The sequence below is a fragment of the Pongo pygmaeus genome, chromosome 13 (assembly GCF_028885625.2).
Source record: "Pongo pygmaeus isolate AG05252 chromosome 13, NHGRI_mPonPyg2-v2.0_pri, whole genome shotgun sequence".
Taxonomy (NCBI): domain Eukaryota; kingdom Metazoa; phylum Chordata; class Mammalia; order Primates; family Hominidae; genus Pongo; species Pongo pygmaeus.
This window is the reverse complement of record NC_072386.2, coordinates 86,451,429-86,464,035: the sequence shown is the minus strand read 5'-3', so window position 1 is coordinate 86,464,035 and position 12,607 is coordinate 86,451,429. Positions and strand designations below refer to the sequence as shown.

Sequence of the window (12,607 nt, the reverse complement as noted above, 5' to 3'; positions counted from 1 at the left end):
AATACATACAAATTTTAGCATTTTAATGACTTTTAAGTGTACACTTCAGTGTCACTAAATTCACATTGCTGTGCAACCATCACGACCACCCATCTTCAGGCCACTTTTCATCCTGTAAAACAGAAACTCTACACCCATTAATAACTCCCCTTTCTCCCCTCCCTCCAGCGTCTGGCAACCACCATTCTACTTTGTTTCTATGAATCTGACTAATCTAGGTATTTCATGTAAGTGGAATCATACAGTATTTGTCCTTCTGTGTCTGGTTTATTTCACTTTGCATACCGTCCTCAAGATTCTTCTATGTTGTAGCACGTGTCTGAATTTCCTTTCAAGGCTGAATAATATTCCTGTGTGTGTAATATTTTGCTTATTCATCGATAGGCACTTGGAATGCTTTCTTCATGTTTTAGCCATTGTGAATAATGCCACTATGAACACAGATGTTCAAATATGTGTGGACATTTTTATAGGAATGTAACAACAACAAAAAGCACACAGTGGGCTCCATCATGAGCTCAGCTGCATACAGAGATGGGGGGCACTGGAAGTCGTGGTGGGGCAACTGAAGCACCTCTCTGGAAATACTGTGTCCCAGGGGGACAGAAGGTCAGGCAGGTGAGTCCTGCCTAGGGACAAACCTCAATCACTGGCACATCAGAATTCCTGCGAAACACCTCAGACAATCACTGGCACATCAGAATTCCTGTGAAACTGCAAAAACAAAAAGGGTGCCTGTGCTGAGCCCTAGACCCCCTGATTCATAGTCTCTTGACGAGGACCCTGGACATGTGTATGCTTAAAAGCCTCTCCGGAGGTTCTGACTTGTTACCCTTGGGGCTGGGAACCACACAGCCTGGGACTTGGGAAGGAAGGGCGAATCTGTCTTTCCTCCTAGGGGCAGAGAGTAACTATCAGATGCACTGTTTTACTAGCGAAACCCTGCAAGACCCTGAGGCAAAATAGCCCTCCTGGGGTGGCCCTTTAGCCAAGCAAAAGTGAGATGTTCTTCCCTCCTGCAACAAACACCAAGTGGAGCCAGCCGTACATGCCACAGCGTACAGGGGCTGTCACCAAGAGGAAAGTGGCTTATGTACCATCCCGGTGAGGCCTCCCAGAAGCACTGGGCAGAGGATGCTTTGCAATCTCTGGTGGAAGATGAAACCAGAAACAAGTCTGTATCCGTGATGATGGAATGAGCAGCAGACAAGGAGCCTAGAAAGTGATGGGCACTCTTGCTCTTTGAAGGTGTGTGCCTGTCATTGGGGCTGACAGGTTCAGTGACATCCTTGGTGAGGCCTAGATCCTAGATCCACTGTTAGCTGGATTTGTGACATAAAAATCCTTCACATGCAAACAAACAAACACAAAAAAACCTTTAAGGCAGGCAGTGATCCCCATTCCTTTGGATTTTATAGACCAGTAAGTGTCAAGTAAAACTTCTGGGACTGACATATGATTACCAACTTTTATGGAAGGACAATGAAAAAGACTAAAAGGTATGATCTACCAACATTTCATAAAAGAGGGCTATTTTGATATCATAAAAGAAGGATAACTTCAGAATTTAAAAGTGTACAAATTGAACTTTAATTAGAAAATAACCGTGTATTTCCTGTGGCTTTCTCATTTTCTGTGGACGAATGAAAAGTTTATCATCTCTGCAAACTAAGGCTTCTTTGCCTTGAATACTTAGGGGCAAGCTGCACCATTTGCAGATGTTGTTTATTTCCTTGAAGAGGTGTTTTCAGGGCTGTAAGAGAACCCTGAAGAATTCAAGTGCAAAAATCTCTTGGTATCTTGCCTCAGTTTCCAATATTAATAGCTGTGTGGTGAGTGTTCAGCCAGAAACGGTATCATTGCTTAAGTAAAACAGATTGTGGCAAGTAGCATCATGGAAACAAAGTTGAAAGGTTTTCTTAGCAATGATCTCATCTCTGTGGTTTTCAAACTAGTGCTCCATGGAGCCACAGTGGTGTTGCTTGAAGCAACAGACTTCCATTTTAATTGTTTTACTAGTTAAGTTTCTGATTAAGATACAGTTCAGTTGCTTTAAGAAAATGACTGACCACCACTGATCTAATCCATCACCAATTTAAAGGGGAAACTAAGGCTAAAAGGAGGTAAAGGATTTGCTTGAGGCCACCAATTTAGTTGGCAGAACTTGGTGACACAACACCAGTGGAGTGGGGGTAGGAAGGATCTTGTCAAACCTTCCTAGTGTCTGTTCTCACGTCATCAATGGTTGAACAAAATCTTTCCATCACTCCATTGCAGGGAGTCCACTCCACCTGACAGTTTCCGTTCTGAAACAGACAGGCTCCTTTTCATACTGGACTCTGCATTCCACCTGACACACTTTCGTACATAATAGTGATAAATATTTCACTGACAACTGTTGGAAACTAATTTTTAAACTCCAGTTCTGCATTTTTGCTTCCATTTTGACTACTATTGATAAAAGTTTCTTATTTTTGAGATGGAGTCTTGCTCTGTCACCCAGGCTGGAGTGCAGTGGTGCAATCTTGGCTCACTGCAAGCTCCACCTCCCAGGTTCACGCCATTCTCCTGCCTCAGCCTCCCGAGTAGCTGGGAACTACAGGCGCCCACCACCATGCCTGGCTAATTTTTGTATTTTTTTTTTTTTTAGTAGAGACGGGGTTTCACCGCATTAGCCAGGATAGTCTCGATCTCATGACCTTGTGATCTGCCCGCCTCAGCCTCCCAAAGTGCTGGGATTACAGGCGTGAGCCACTGTGCCCGGCCTAAAAGTTTCTTTAATAGCATTTATTGGCTGGGCATGGTGGCTCACACCTGTAATTCCAACACTTTGGGAGGATAAGGCAGGTGGATCACTTGCGACCAGGAGATTGAGACCACCCTGGCCAACATGGTGAAACCCCATCCCTACTAAAAATACAAAAAAATTAGCCAGGCGTGGTGGCACGCACCTGTAGTCCCAGCTACTCGGGAGGCTGAAGCAGGAGAATTGCTTGACCCGGGGGGTGGAGGCTGCAGTGAGCTGAGATCGAGCCACTGCACTCCAGCCTGGCAAGAGAGTGAGACTCTGTCTCAAAAAAAAAAAAAAAGTTTAGCTGAGTGTGGTGGTACACACCTGTAATCCTAGCTACTCAGGAGGCTGAGGCATAAGAGTTGTTTGGGAGGGAGGTGGAGGTTGCAGTGAGCCAAGATCATGTCACTGTACTCCAGCCTGGGTGACAGAGTGAGACTCAATCTCAAAAAAAAAATTGTACATATATGAAGACTATAGAGCTAATATTTATATGAATATCATAATTTACAAGGTATTAAAATGTTTGAACTACATTGTCTTATATATAAACTTAAATGAAGTGGCGTCTACTTATTGGAGTTCCTCAGCTGATCACATTGTAGGCTGAAAACATCTACAAGTCAAGTCTATCAAGGACCATATCATGCACTCATTGTGTAGAAGGCCCCTCAATGGCAAAACATACCATCTGATAAGTCTGGACACAACTCAGCTGCACACAGCAAACAAATGACGAACTCATATAACTTAAAACGGCGTTTTCACACTGTGGATCCTAACCATGGGCCATGAAATTCAATTCAGTGGGTTGTGAGAGGATTAACACACACATAAACCCACTGCCCTACCAAACACAATCCTAGAAGAGAAAAATGTCAAAGTATGTTACACGGATTATGAGTAAATATTTCATAAACATTTTATTCCAATCATATATGTACAAACACATATGTACTGAGTCATGACATAAAATATATTTTACAATTCTCTAGGGCAAAACATTGCTCTAAAGAAAAGCATACTTGGCTGATCAGTCCCTTGAGAAGACTTTTGTTTTTGATTTTTTGTTCCCTTCTGAGCAATGACTCCACATCCTGGGTACACGGAAGCCCTCTCTCCTCAACTCGATAGCAGTGCTCTTTAGCACAGCCAGTTCCTGGCTCAGGCTGTTTTCTGGAGGGATGTGTCCTCCTCTTGCAGCCCTGTGAACTAACTGAAGGACAGCTGTAGCAGTGCATCTGAACCTGCAGTGGAGGCAGCTCAGGTCCTGCCTACAGCATGCACATGTGATGCCAGGGGCTTTCCACCATGATTTTTCACTGACATGATTTCCTTTCATTCACCTGTAGCTCTGCCTTACCTGTAGAGCTCAAGCTCCTAGCACAGAACACAGGGGCTGAGTAAAGGCTTCTAAATACATGCATTCAACAATAAGCACATTCATTTTGTTATAAACCATAAAAATTACACTCAAAATATAACAGTTTCTAACAGAATAAAAAGTTTACCCATTTCTTCATACTTAAGAACTACAAAAGTACTATACAAATCTTTATTTACATTAAATCACAATAGGTACACAAAAAGTTGAGGCACTGGTGTCTGTAGCTAATGGTAGTAATCACAGCTCATATAGGAAAGTGTGTAACATTAACCTTTTAATTTTGAGCTGTTGCAAAATTATCATTTTAATATTATATATACCATATATTCAGTACTAGTTATGACTTTTTTCTAAAATAATAATAGAACATGATGCCCAGCGAAAAAGAAAATACTTAATAACTTTCCCAAGTGCTAGTAAAAAACACATTGGTGTACACCTGATCTGAGGGGCAGACATGATTCAGCCTATGAGCCATTAGGAGAGCGAAGCAAAGCTTTTTTAAACTGGAAGGACACTCATGCTGATTTGGTTCAGACCCTTCATCTTTCATACTGGGAAACAATGCTCACCAGGGCAAGTGTCGCATCATTATGTAATACAGTAAGAAAGATGTCCCACGTCTCCTACTAACAAACCTAGAATCTTTTCTAATTCATAACAGAGGTTTATACTATAAATACAATCATATTCTTGAAAGATCAAATCAAATATCAAGAAAAACAGATCCATGATAATACTTTAGACTTCAAAAAATCCTAAAGCAGTAATTTAATAAAAATATATGTCAACAACTGGGTTCAAGATAATAGAATCAGTGTGGAATCCAGTGCCGTAAACAGTGATGGCAGCAGTTCACTGGTGCAGTAATTCATTTATATGCTTATGTGGTACTCTGTGTATTGGTTGCGTTTTCATCTGTATCACTTAGGCTAAATTTCTTCCATAAAAATTTCTCATTTGATTTCCAAAGAGAAGTTGCTGGCTCTTCTCTCCTTTTGGAGGGTGCTGCTAGAGGTGCTTTTTCACACAGAGTCTCTATTACTGCCAAGTCTGTGAGTTTACTAAGACTCTCCTCATTCTGCTCATTCAAGATGTCCCAGAAATCTTTTGGTCTCTGTTTTGCTTTTTCCATGGGCCCTGAAAGAACTTTCTTTGGCAGTTGTGTGGGACTGTTCCCATGACTTTTAAAAAGGTCATCAAGAATAGAGGTATCACCAAGTAAGCTTATCACAGAAGTATTTTCCAGCACTGGATTTTCTATCTTTTCGTTTTCCAATTTGAGAAGGGGTTCTTTTCTTGAAATGCCCATTCTTGTGAGGTCCTGTTGGTCTTTCATGGTATTTTCTAACCTTCTCTCACGTGTTTCAGACTCACTGTTCAGAGAATGGGATGTCACAGTATCTTCAGATGCTTGGCTGTTTTTCCCACTATCAATCTCTTGAGTAGAACTAACAGGTGATTTCTTAGTTTCTGCATCAATAAAAAACACCTCTTCTCTACAGGAACTATGATTCTGAAACTTACCTGATTTTCTTTGATACGTTTTTAGGCTGCAAACTTGAGAAATTTTGTTGGAAGAATCTTTAAATGACAAGGTTTCAGAATCTGACAGCCTTGCTTTTATAAGAGATTCTCTTTTTTCAGATTTCTTCCTGGTGCACTGCTCTCCTTTCTCAAAGGAAGAATTGTTGAATTCTGACACAGAATCCACAAAAAATTCTTTTACCTCTGGATATTGAGAAGCATAAAAGTCTCTTAGCATTTTCTGTCGTTCTTCTGATGTGGCATTGGTTATATGTTTAGCAAATTCGTTTACAGAAGACGAGTTAAAATAAGAGGCCATTTCTTCAAATTGTTTTCTAAAGATTAAATGAACAAAACTAGTGGTTATTTTCATTACATTTTATTTTGAAAGAACTCATCACCAGTAACAGGAAATGTAGAGGCCACAGAAGGTAATCTTGTTCCTTTAGCATATGTCTGCTGAATTCCATAATGAAAATGCATTTTATCCTAGTAGAGTGAGGCCTCTGCCCTTATGCTACTGAGAAAAGTATTTCAGCTCACAAAATCACCAGCTTTGTAAGTTATTTTGATTTATGCTATTATATTAGGTATTTCCTGGGAATTATGGAGGCCCAGCATGCTACTCCTCCTTTGAACCAATTTATGACTGACATGAGGATCATGATTTATAGAACGTGTACTTGAAAATCTGTATTGTATTCAAGTCTCATGAAATGAAATTGTCAAAGAATCTTAATGAAAAGAGCAAATTCTGAAAAATTAAGAAAGACATTTTTTTCCCTTCCCTCTCCTTTTCCCCTTCTTTTACAAATACAACATAGAAATCGCACAAGACTTTTTGATGAACCCAAAGGAAAGTTCTAAACTGATAAACCTAGATTATTTTTTCCCCAGTTGGTATGGACACCTAAGCTAAGGAGTGAGATGCTATTAGAAGAAGTGTGTTGTATTCTCAGTGTAAGATACTAATGAAAGCTGTTGTATGCATGTATGAGGAAATGGGCCTTCAAGAACCTTGGTAAGATAGAGGCAGAAAGATTTGGGACCTGGGCAATGAGCCCTGCTCCTTTCCCTAAATGAGGGTGCCATGGACTAAACTGTGCCCCTCCCTCAAATCATGCGGAAGCCCCCTAACCCAGGACATAACAGTATTTGGAGTTAGAGCCTTCAGGAGGTAAATTAAGGTTAAATGAGGTCATAAGGGTGGGACCCTGATCCAACAGGATTAGTGTCCTTAGAAGAGATGCCAGAGAACCCACACAGTTTCTTTCTCTTCTGCCTCTTACTCTCTGCCATGTAAGGACACAGGGAGATGGTGGCCACCTGCCAGCCAGGAAGAGGGCCCTCACCAGAAACTGAATCAGCTAACTTCTTGTTGTTGGCCATCCAGCCTCCAGAACTGTGGAAATGAATTTCTGTTGTTTAAGCCACCCAGTCTACAGTATTTTGTTATTGCAATCCAAGCAGGCTAAGACAGTGGGTATTGCTTTGCTGATGATGAGTTTGGACCATGAGATAGAACAGCTCAATGTTTATAAATACTCCTTTGAACAAAAGTCAGATAGTGAGTGCAGCAGCACTTGATTAAAAGTCCTAAAGGTTTAGAAATTATATTTTACACCATAGTTCCTTAAAACATTCTTTATTCACTTAACAAATATTTATAGAGCCTGTTATGTGCTAAGCACTATAGCAGGAACTATATAACAGCAAATAAGACTCTGTTTCCTATCTTCAAGGAGTTTACAGTTTACTTGGGCTAGACAAATGCATGAAAATCAAACTAGAATAGAGTGATAAACCCATAATGTAAATTTACCATGAGGTAAATATGGGGCACTACTGGCATTCATAGAAAGGGAACCTAGGTCAGTGATTGGTGGTAGGCAAGGTGGGTAGAAAGGGCATCTCTTCCTGACAAGTCGGTCAGGTAGTGATGAGTGAGGAAGTCTCCCAGGGGGAGAGGGCGCATGTACAGGCTCAGGTCCAAGATGACCTGGTTCACAGAGGGGCAGGAGAAACCGCAAGGAAGAGGCTAAAAATCATAGGGGGTTTGTAGGCCAAATTTAGAAGTTTGAATTTTATCCTATGGACAACAGAGAATCCTTAGCATTAAAAAAATTACTTTTAATGTATGTAAGTAGGAGCTTCAATGCCACTTTTATTTTTGCCACGTAGACCAGGTTACATAGTTTGTGTTTCCTTTGCTTTTAGTGGCAGACCATAAAGCACGCTCACAACTTTCTTTCGTGGCTTCAGATAGGCCCGTGGCTTCTAGTCCTCACTACACTGTCTTGTTAACTTCCTGAAATCCAGATACTATACATGCTTGATCAACAGCCACTTTCATCTCCAACAGAATATTTAGTAACACATATACATGACTCCAAATTTCTGTCCTGGAAATTGCCAATGTTCTTGTTGGAAAGTAACAAGCATGTTCTTAAGAGGTTCCAGTTTTCACTTCACATGAAGTAATGAGATATTATTCTGTCTATTTTTCATCTTCAAATTCATTTTCATGGCCCTTCTATTAAATATTTGTGTTTGTAAAGATTAAGTGATTCGCAAGGTTACAAGCTGATGTCTTTTATTTATCCAAGGCTTGGTGGTGTCTCAGCAACTGCCAAAGTAACTTCACCTCTGCTGTGCTGAAACCACGACCTCACCCGTGACCCTGTGAGCTGTCACCTCTGGGAGGAGAGCTGCTTCTAACCTCATTTTATCTGAGTAGTCTGCAAGTACACTATGCCACATGGTCGCTGCTTACAGGATAAGCTATACTTATCATTCACTTTATTTCTTCCCTCTAACTGGCTTTCCTAATTCTGGGCCTTCAGAATTTTCTCTAAGAATTTAAGGAACTGCAGGGTACAAACAGGGGGCATAAGCCAGCCAGTTTGTGAAGAAAAATTAGTTAACTAGAGTAGACTTCCATAACCCACTTAGGGAAAGGGGGAAAAAAGAAACCAAAGATATGTATCTTTCAGCGAGTGTATCAAAAGCAGTTATGTATCACGGATACAATTCAAAATCCTCTCTCTCTCTGGAGGAAGGGAGGTGGAACACAGCTAAATTCATCTTCTGTCTGCCTAAGCTTCCGGAAGGAGAGTAGGACTGAACACTTCATTCAGATGATCATGTGACTGCAGTGGAGGGAGGTGCAGTCTTGATTCTGATTGACTAGGACAGTTAATGGAAAAGAGGGTGGTAAAATGTACATGGTTGGACAGTTTTACTTCTACATCCCTAATTGGTAACCAAAGCCAATAAGGCACATAGTGATTGAAACACTGGAACATGCCACTAGAACTCAAAGAAGCTGACAAGTCTGTCATCGCTCTGCCCACGGCTCAAGATGCATATGCAGCATGCTGTACAGCATCGTGTCCCTTCCAAAAGCAAACTCCCTGACCACAGCAGGTGCTTTATCAGTCACTTTAACAATGCTGATTGCAACATCTGATCTGGTGCCGGAGCTGAAGGATTTCATCAGGCTGGACAGATCAATTGTTGGAGAGAAAGGCAAAATAAAAATAGCACCATGGTGCATACCTGACTGGAAAAATGGGTAATGTTACCACGAAGTGCAAGGTTGTGAAGGCTGCTTTCTCGCTTATCTATAATGCTGTGTGCAAACCCAGCTGTAACCCGATGCAGCAGATAAACAAAAGATTCAGTGCCCTACTCTCAGCTGTCAAGCCAGGAGGCACCACAACCTCTGTCGAACTCAACTCAGCATGTGACTTCAATGAAGCCGCAGCATGACTAGCTAGCAAGGGTCTTGACATTAAGATAACACGATTACTCTTTCAACTCGGTGCCGACCCTAACCTTGGGGTCACTGGGTGTGCCTTCATAAGTCAGTTTAAGCTCATCACAACCTTTTCTTAAATGACCTCATATGTTATAATGTGAAGCTTCCTTGAGGAAGGATTCAATCATGCCTCACTGCTCCCTGGTGCAGGTTGTGACACAATGAAATTCATGAGCATTGAAGGACGACTCATTGAGAAACATGGGGAAGAACTCCTTCCATTTCTTAGTCTTCTGACTCAGAGGGCACAAAGAATTAGCACCTGCAAAGTTCCCTAATCTCTGTAAGGTCACAAATGCATGGAAAAGAGAGCTAGATACTTCACTCAGAGACTACCAGTCAACAAAGGAGTCCCCCTCCAAACTTACTGATCATGAGGTTGAAGAGGCAGTTTCAAAACCACCTTTTAAGAAGGCACTGGTGAGCAAAGAAGATGAAAAATGGCTATAAGCAGTGTACAATATATCTAGGGAAGATATTAAAGTTGAACTGACATTGAAGCCCAGAACAGAAGTGTCCTAACATGGCTCTTGGAGGCGTTCAAGAACAGAGAATGCATGCAAACTTAGGGAAAAAAAGGTATGTGGTCAGTCTCCTGGCAAAATATTTGCCCAAAGTGAAAAGGCACAGTCTGCAAAAATCCTTGTTGCCGATCTGTCTGTGGGGAGGTACACTGTGTGGCAGTGTGAAAGGTGTTCACCTTTCTCTGCAACTGCAGAGAGCTGAGAGCCATACTCCAACCAGCCATGCCAGCACTCCAAAGAGCTGCGGGACCAGCTCTTCCCTGGGCAGCTGAGGAACCAGCTGCCTGGGAGTCGCCAAACCCCTGCAGGAAGTACTTTGAACCCAGAGACATTTCCCACTGTCCCCAGATGCCAGCAGGACCAGTCCAACCATGCTTCCCATCCCTGTTCACTTCCATCATCCATTACCACTGGCCTCTCATCTCCTCCTACTGTACATCTTGATATAATCCAATCTCTCACCCTTCCAAGCCATCCTTTCGTGCCCCTGGAACCAAGAGTCCCCCGAGTCTTCTGCTTCTATGCTGAATGGTCCTGTGATCTGATGATATTGCCTCTTCCCATGCGGCCCTTGCAAGGCAAGGCTCTTGCATCTCACAGCTCTCCAACCTCAGGGTTAGTGCTTCTAGACAATGCTGCTTCCAGACCATTCTTTTCTCAGAAAACTTCTTCCCCTCTTTAACATTTATGCCATCCAGCTAAACTGTTCTCTCCTCAATCTTCAGTGACCCCTTCGTTGCTTCCTGCTAGCAGCTAAACTCTCAAGATCCTGGATTAATCTTGCTTCCCACCCTATCTCTTGCCATCATTCTTGATAACATCAATATCCATGTGGATGTCCCACCCAATATCTGGTCCACCACTTTCTTTAGCTCACCTCCAAACTCATCTCAACTCCATGTTAGCCCCCTACTCCCAAGTTTATAAATTGCCATTGTCATTACCATCAACAGCTCAACCTCCATGTCCCTGACTTAGTCATCTAAGGCTCCAGCTCAGCTGCTTGATGATTGCCCACAACAGCAATGCTGGGGGATACGCTGGTAACCTCAAGTCCTCAAATTCACTGACTCTTGTGCTTTTACACTATCCATCAGCCTCCCTTGTCCAGCTTAGGTTTAACTTTATAATCACTCCTTTACAAACATTCTTCAGCTTCCTTGCTTCTCTCTCCCTCCATTCTAACCCCTGGTCAGACCCAGCCATCTCTCTGTTTCTGCAACAGAGCAACTGAAGCTTGCTGAATAAAATGTGCATACTGGACAGATGATTTTCCTGAAATTATTCTCAAATGGGAACTTAACACCACCCAGAAATTCTGGTCCCATTAAGCTTGCTTTCCTACTTTATAAATGATTTGTTTCCTAACTTCTCTCTCCCTAAATCTTTCTCCCTCTGAACTTATAGCTTCAGTTCTCAACTCATTGAGAAAATGTCACATCTGTGCCTGTGTTTGTCCCTTCTCTTTCAATGCCTCTCAAAGGCCAGACCGTGGCCTGTGGTTTGGGTACCGCCCTCCACTGCTTCCAGGCCCTCCCTCTTTCTGTTTTCACCTCTCTGACATGATCTCTTTTTTTCCTACAAGTCTTTTCCCTCAACACACAACAGGTTCTGTTATCTCAACTGTAAGACCCACAATGCCCTCCAGCTGCTGCTACTTTTTACATTCAAACTTACAGCACTGGCCACCTCCCGCCAGGGCCTGTGCACTGCTTCCATCTGAACTCACAGCACCGGCCACCTCCCGCCAGGGCCTGCGCACTGCTTCCCAGGCTGCTCCTGCCAAGGTGCCTGCTGAGTGCTCTGCTGCTGTCTTCAGTGGGCAGTTTCCCACTTCATCGGCTTCTGGTTCTCAGCAGTATTTGACAAACTCCCTCCTTTTAAGACCCTCTCGCTACTCCTGCACTTCAGGACCTGACACTGTGCCTCTTACACCTCCTCCAGAAGTAGCTGCTGCCTCCAGTCTGTGTCCTGGGACTTCTTTCCTCCTCTCTGTGCTCTGTTCCTAGGCTGCTCACATAGTCTCACAGTTCTGAAGACCATTTATAAACTCGATGCTGATGACTCCCAAATTTCAACTTTTAATCCCCAAACCAGGAGTAGCTCATACATACATTGCCTATTGAACCTTTCCACAGAATGTCACATTTAATATGCATAAAAGGGAACTCTTGATTCTTTTCCTCTCTTAACTTCTCTCTGGTTTTCCCCATTCAGTATCTCCACTCTGTTGCTCAAAACAGAAAGAAGTAATCTTGTTCTCTCTCTTTCCTGAACCAGTCCATCACCAAATTGAATTCATCTACTTGGCTCTATCCTCATGGCAACCACTCTGGTGCAAACCCCCATCACCGAGTTCCTTCTCGTCACCCCTTGTTCATTCTACTCTTCCACAGGGAAGCTGGAACCATCTTTTAAAAAGATACATCAGATCGTGCCATTCTTCAACAGTTTTCCACTGCACTTGGAACAAAATCCAAACTCCTTCTGTAGCCTCCAAGGGTTGGCATGCTCCAGCCCCGCCTGCGTCTCTACCCTCCATCTCATGCTACTCTCTG

General features: G+C 42.6%; 1 protein-coding gene across 8 annotated transcripts in view; it reads right to left on the bottom strand.

Annotated features, from left to right (window-relative positions):
- Nucleotides 1-3,691: 3,691 nt before the first annotated feature.
- The window catches only part of ERCC6L2 (ERCC excision repair 6 like 2), a 158,054-nt gene continuing 149,138 nt past the window's right edge, over nt 3,692-12,607 (bottom strand). For all 8 annotated transcript variants that reach the window (XM_054502479.2, XM_054502482.2, XM_054502485.2 and 5 more), the window contains one exon: nt 3,692-6,040. In XM_054502479.2, the coding sequence (XP_054358454.1) occupies nt 5,062-6,040 (979 nt within the window). In that variant the 3' untranslated portion in view covers nt 3,692-5,061. The remainder of the gene's footprint in view (nt 6,041-12,607) is intronic.